Genomic DNA, 6,910 nt, shown 5'->3' with positions numbered 1-6,910 from the left:
CTCTTTTTTATCACGATTTTTATAAATTGTCACTAAAACTTACAGTTAGTGACGTTTTTCTGTGAGAAATTTTTTAAACTGTCGTTGAAAGTTAAAAATTGATGACTTTTTTATGACGATTTTTTTAAACTGTCACTAAAACTTGTAATTAGTAACATTTTTTATGATAAAATTTTTAAATTATCACTAAAATTTAACAATTAGTAGTATTTTTTAATAGTATTTAATAAAAAAACATTATTAATTTTTAGGGAATTTTTTTTTAAGGTCCCTAGTATTAAGATTTTATAGCATAAAAGACACTAAATATTTTCATAATGTCTATGGTCCCTCAACTTTGATCTAGAGAAAATTCGATCGAGAGAATTTTTCTGGACAAATCACAGAGAAAATTTCAAATTTCTCTGGACACATTACAGAGAAAATCTCACCAGATAATTTCTCTGGATTCAACCTAGAGAAATTTTCCTCTCCACCCCGGAGACATTTACACAATCCCAAAGAAAATCTCCTCCAACCAGAGAAATTCACTTGTGTTGTCTGCAGTTTGATGGCTTCAGTGATTTGATTCAACATTATTCTTATACTACAAAAAGAGACTTACTCTAATAACCATGTTTATGTCTATATTCATAATAAATTCAACATACAAAGCAATTCTTGGAATTTCTTTGGGTTCAAGACTTTGAACATTCAAATTTTTCTGGACTAATATCAATTTTTTTTGAATCTCTAAACTAAAATCAAAAACCCTTGAACCTTTTTCAAATTTCTCTGGACTAATATTCAAATTTCTCTAGATCTCTGGACTAATATCAAAAACCCTTGAATCTTTCACAAATTTCTCTGGATTAATATTCAAATTTCTCTGGACTAATATCAAATTTCTCTAGATCAACATTCAAATCTCTCTATCTATCTAGAGAAAATTGAACACCACAGAAAAACTTAAACAAGGCAGAGAAAATTAACCAAACTAGAGAAATTTTAGCACAAATTTCTCACATAGAGTATTGAAAAAGGTTTAACAGCAAGGTGGTTTTGTTTTCACTACCCTGAGATTATAAGGAAGGGTTCCTAATAACAAAAAGTTAAATAAGGAAGAATTTCTGTAAACTTGCACTTTTAGTAGCTTATGATCATAATAAACAAATTGAAAAACTAGCGAAACTACCTTGTTATTTCTTACATCTTCAATGATATCCTCAAGCAGATCAATTCTACAAACTTGCCCAGATCATACTTGAACATGGATCTGAAAGTACAACATTCCACTTGGATTTGGATCCAAACTTCTTTTAAAAGTTTTCTTTTTTTGAACATTAAGGAAATAGCAATAGATAAATAACTTAATACACTAATTTAGAAAAAGTCTCTCTAAATGTATTTCTCTTTTCAAAACCAGAGGCATTTTTCATAGAAGCCACTGCCTTAGCCCATTCCTGAGTTTTTGCTCTCGTCACAACTCACCATTGATGAAGATCAACTTATCATCAATAGTGCCTTTTTTTTACATTCTGATGACTGTTTGAATGCTTTTCTGCTAGAAGATATGAAGGTGGTTGTTATTGTTCGCATCGCTCCCAAGCCTCGAGATCGATATCACATTCCAGGTAATCTACACCTGCTATTGCCAGAGCTTCAATAGACATTGTTTATAGTTACAGAGTTACACTGTATTTGTAAGAATTAATGTATGAAAATATCAAAGACACCATAAAGGGGGGAGATTTATATCTGGATTTAATATCTAATCGTGATTGTTCTTAATGGCTTTCTTCATGGACCATAGTAAGGAGAAGGAGATGTGATGGGATCGAGGGATCAACGCTCTGAAGAAGCTTCAAGAGTGGTCGAAGATCGTCACCGAGCGACGGTGGACGATCTTCATACGGCGGTTCAATCGGAGCAAGAGTGGCCAAGGAGTTATTGGCATAGGGCTTCTTGGATTGATCGAGCTGGATCGATGAGAGAGATAGAAAGAGAAGAGCAGCGAAGAAAGAGAAGAGATGAGGCGTGAGTCTGAGTAAGAGAAGAGAGAGAGAGAGGTGAAGGTTTGAAGCCATAAGGTATACCAAATTTCTCTGTAATACAAGGGTGTGGGGTTGAGGGATCTTAGACATCATAAAATAATATTTTGGATCTCTTCCATTACTAAAAATGGAACAGAGACCTTAGACTAATTTTCCCTAATTTTTACAAAACCTATTAAATAATAAATTCAACTATTAAGACTTGCGTATAAGCTCTCAAATAAAAACAAAGAAACCATGACTAATTCCTCTCAGCTCAAAACAAAATTATCCACTCTCACTAGCCACGGAATTTATTCGGTGCTGTTGTAGCACAATGTGAAGTAAATCATGTAATATTCCACACCACTTATGTATACAGTTAACCCAGACAACTCTTCTTACTCTACCATCAAGTAATTTATGTAAGAAAAATGCCTTATAACTTGAGAAATGAGGGTTCGAATGGCCTGAATTAGTATTTACTGTACGACCGACTGGACGATCACTCAGACAATTGGGTGAAACACTTGTCTATCGCGGTTGTTACCTTGTCGATCGCGGCTGTCAATTTTCTCGCCGGATGACCGACAAGATAAATTTCGAGTCATTCGAGCCAAACTTAAATTCAAGCTACGGAACAGTGTTATTTACGTAACCTGTAATATTCTAGTTCTCGAATTCAGAGTTCAGGCTTTAAGCCAATTGCTCATTCGATGCTGATTATTAACACAATACATTATCAACAATAATAATAGCACAAATTACATCAGTAATTCTTATAATTTGATTCTTGTATTATTTTGACTCTTATATTTTTAATTAGCTTAATTTTGACATTTAATTTTAAATTTGGTATGAATTAAGTCCAATTAAACATAATCACTGAGTTAGTTGACATTAACTTACTAAATTAATCAAATTTACAAGTTTAATTTATCCATAATAATTAGGAGCATTTACACATAAGTTATAATTTATAAATTTATACTCCATTAAGTCTTAACTAAGATTGTTTGGATCTTCAAGTCCTATTAAATTTTTGATAGTCAGAATTACCCTTCAAGCAATGATTGTTTCTTCAATTATTATTATCTATAAAGGAAGATGATAATTTGACATTTATTTTGATTTTCAAAACTTTAAAACATCAACTTTCAAATTGAAAAAACTAAAAGAAAAAAAAATAAGGAGCACGATGATGGAACATTGATTTGCAAAACTGGAAAAAAAAAAAAAAGAAGAAGAAGAAGTTCAAAAATGAAAATAATAATAATAATAATAATAATAATAATGTTTTCAGTTTTAAAACTAGAAAAAAAAATGATAATATTCTCAATTTTATTACATTGTTGAATCAAACCAATAAGTAGAAAGGCAAAAACCAGGCCCGACCCTGGCCATAGGCCCACAAGGCCATGGCTTAGGGCCCCTCAAAATAGGCCCAAAATGGGGCCTCCTCCTATTATAAGTTAGTATAATATGTTAGGTGTGTTTTGAATCCAAAAAAAATTAAAAAAAAGGCCCAAACCAACTTAATTTTTTTTGACCCATTAAAAGGCCAACAATTTAAGGCCCAGCCCAACAATCTAAAAGGCCCATTTTTTTTTCTAATTCCTAACCCTATCATCTCTTAATCTAACCTTCCCTTTGATAGCACACACCTGCAAGGAGAAGAAGCTGTGCAGCCCAGACGAAGCAGCGACCAAGCACAGGTAATTTTTTTTTTTTTTCTATTCAATTAATTAAATATTTATCTTGTCTTTTGCACAATTAATTACTATTATAATATTGGTGTTTACATCATCAAGAAAAATTTATTTAAGTTTAATAGTTCACATCACATAATTTAAAAATTTTGTGTTTTGTTAAGTGGTAGTGCTCTTGTTTTGAATTTTGATTTAAAAAAATATTTTGATCTCAGCACAGCAAGCATAGGTAAATATTTTTTTTCCTATTTAATTAATTAAATATTTATTTTGTCTTTTGCACAATTAATTGTTATTATAATATTGGTATTTACATTATCAAGAAAAATTTATTTAAGTATAATAGTTCACATCACATAATTTAAAAGTTTTGTGTTTTGTTAAGTGGTGGTGCTTTTGTTTTGAATTTTGATTTAAAAAAATATTTTGATGTCAACATAGTAAGCACAGGTAAATATTTTTTTTTCTATTCAATTAATTAAATATTTGTCTTGTCTTTTGCCCAATTAATTGCTATTATAATATTGGTGTTTACATCATCAAGAAGAATTCATTTAAATTTAATAGTTCACATCACATAATTTAAAAGTTTTATGTTTTGTTAAGTGGTGGTGCTCTTGTTTTGAATTTTGATCTAAAAAAATATTTTGATCTCAGCTCATCATGACTCTTAAAAGAAATTATTCGTCTGGATTCGCAAAAAGGAAAAAGAAGCAAAGAGTCGAAAAATTAGTCGAGTGTCAAAGAGGAGCTATTGATAAATTCTTTACGAGTGACAAACAAATAGAACAATCAGTTGAAGGCTTGAATAGTGAAGAATTTGCAACTTTGGTGAATAATGAGAATGAAAATTTGGTGGATAATGAGAATGAAAATTTGGTGGCTGAAGAAGGAAATGGGGAATTTGGGAGTGCAGATGCCAATCAAGATGATGAGATGAATACGGAATGTGAGCATTCAAATATAGATGATCCAGGGACTTGGAAAATAATTAATCAGAACTTACGAGATCTTTTAGTCGAAAGAGGTCCCGTGAGAAGAAATTGTGAGTTCAACTTCCCTAAGGATGATTCTTCTAGGCATAGGCATTTCTTACTTGTTCATTATATTCGGCATTTACCAAATGGAGAAAAATTTGATAGGACATGGCTGGTATACTCGGAACTTTTGGATAGAGTATTTTGCTTTTGTTGTAAGTTGTTTAAGCAAGAGGGAAATAAGACTCAATTGGCTACCGAAGGATTTAAAGACTGGAGAAATATTGGTGAGAGACATAAAGGCCATGAAAGTGGTAACGAACACATCACTTGCATGAGCAAATGGATTGAGTTGGAGGAAAGATTGGGAAAGCATCAAACAATAGATAAAAGTATACAAGAACAAGTTAACAAAGAAAAAGAGCACTTGAGACGGGTTTTATTGACGATAATTGCAGTTGTGAAAACACTTGCCAAGAATAATTTGCCTTTTCGTGGAAGCCATGAGAAGATTTATGAAGAGAGCAATGAACTTTTTTTAAGCATAATTGAAATGATTGGCGAGTTTGATCCAACGATGGAACAACACTTGCGGCGGATAGAAAAGGGTGAGATTCATTACCATTATCTGAGTCATAAAATTCAAAATGTGGTGATACAAATGTTGGCCGGGGAAGTCAAAAGTGTAGTTTTGTCGATAATCAAACTAGAAAAATACTTTTCTGTGACAACCTTCACCTCTGATTACTACTAAACTATGACTGAATATGATAAGTAACTGATAAGGAGGAAATCCTAAACTGATTGCATGAGTGTATTGTCTGTAAATGCATTTGTATTTGTTTGACTACTAAATGATCTGTTCGTGTTTTAATTTCGAACTGTAAATTGAAGGCCTTATCGGCGGCCGAATCTAAAATTGACTGGTATTTTGTGATAATTAGAATCTATGTGAGTTTATGGTAGATTTAATTGAAATGTGATTTGGTATGATTAAATTAGATTAAATAAAGTTAAAATACATCAACTTGAGTTATTTGCATTTATGCCATTGAGTGGGTGATTCTAGGCTAACTCCTCTTCACTTCATACACAAGTGACATAACATTTCTTCAGCCACTTCCTAGAGCAAACGTGAGAGAGAGCTAGAGAGTTGGAAGAAAAGTTGAGTTCACCTAGAATTGGCTTGGAAAATTAGAAGACTTGAAGAGAGGTTTCATATTTGAGCTTGTGTACCTTGAATTCAAGACCTAAGGTAGAGATTTCATCCTCTCATTTGTGCATTTGAGTTGTTCTTGCATGGTTCATGGGATTATTGGAGGTTAGAGTCAAATTATGGTTTAAAGTGTTGAATTGAGGCTTAATCCATGCATGCATGTACATATTCTTGAATTTTGAGGTTGTTCTTTATGAATTTCCACATACATGTCCATTTTCTAGTTGTAGTCCATGAATTCGTCATGTTCCTGAGCTAAAACTTGCATTTGGTCATACGTTAGTAGCTTTGAATTCAATTGAACACATGCATGTTAAATGTACATCATGTTCTTGAAGTTTATTTGAAATTGGTGTTCAATTGGTTTACCTTTGGGCTTGATTTTACAAAATTGATCTTTGAAACATGTTGTATTATGGGTTTTTAGGTGTTTTCCAAAAAATTAGCCCAAAAGGATAGAGTTTGAGGCTTAAATGCTTGAGTTTTGTACTTGAGGATGAATCTGGAAATTCCAGATTTTGGACCCATGCTCGAGCGTAGGATTTCACGCTCAAGCGTACCCTCTGAGTCGTGCACTTCCGCTCGTGCGTGGAAAGTTGCGCTCGAGGGTAAAATGCATGTACCCATAAGTTCTTGTGTTTTACAGTCCGCCCGAGCGAGAGAGTTCACGCTCGAGCGAGAACTTGAGTCTCACGCCCGAGCGGAGGTCGAGCGTCCATCAAGCGTAAATTGCATGCATCCAGTACTTTTCTTGAAGTTTACAGTCTGCTCGAGCGAAGGAAGTCACGCTCGAGCGGAGATCCTTTGTCTGCATGTCCGCTCGAGCGTAGAAAGCCACGCTCGAGCGAGACCCCTGTTTTCTGAAAATTTTGAAAAGTGTTTTAAAGTGCATCTTTGTATCCTTTTTCCATCCTAGGCATTCCTAGGCCATGTTTAAGGCATCTTAATGAGGATATTGATGTAGAACCACACCGAGTCAAGATAGGGATTAAGTTG

General features: G+C 33.3%; 1 protein-coding gene across 1 annotated transcript; it reads left to right on the top strand.

The window, feature by feature from the left end:
* The first annotated feature begins 4,384 nt into the window (after positions 1-4,384).
* Positions 4,385-5,452, top strand: LOC114323723 (uncharacterized). The gene has a single exon (XM_082905152.1). The coding sequence runs from the start codon at positions 4,385-4,387 to the stop codon at positions 5,450-5,452; it is 1,068 nt and encodes a 355-aa protein (XP_082761278.1).
* The last annotated feature ends 1,458 nt before the right edge of the window (positions 5,453-6,910 follow it).

Source organism: Camellia sinensis, chromosome 14 (genome assembly GCF_055761805.1).
Source record: "Camellia sinensis isolate YWXY chromosome 14, ASM5576180v1, whole genome shotgun sequence".
NCBI classification, from domain to species: Eukaryota; Viridiplantae; Streptophyta; class Magnoliopsida; order Ericales; family Theaceae; genus Camellia; species Camellia sinensis.
Note: the sequence above shows the minus strand (reverse complement) of the source record. Positions and strands in the feature narration are given on the sequence as shown.

Excerpts from the sequence above, each read along its gene's own strand:
- LOC114323723 (XM_082905152.1), top strand. The coding sequence starts at position 4,385 with ATGACTCTTAAAAGAAATTATTCGTCTGGATTCGCAAAAAGGAAAAAG.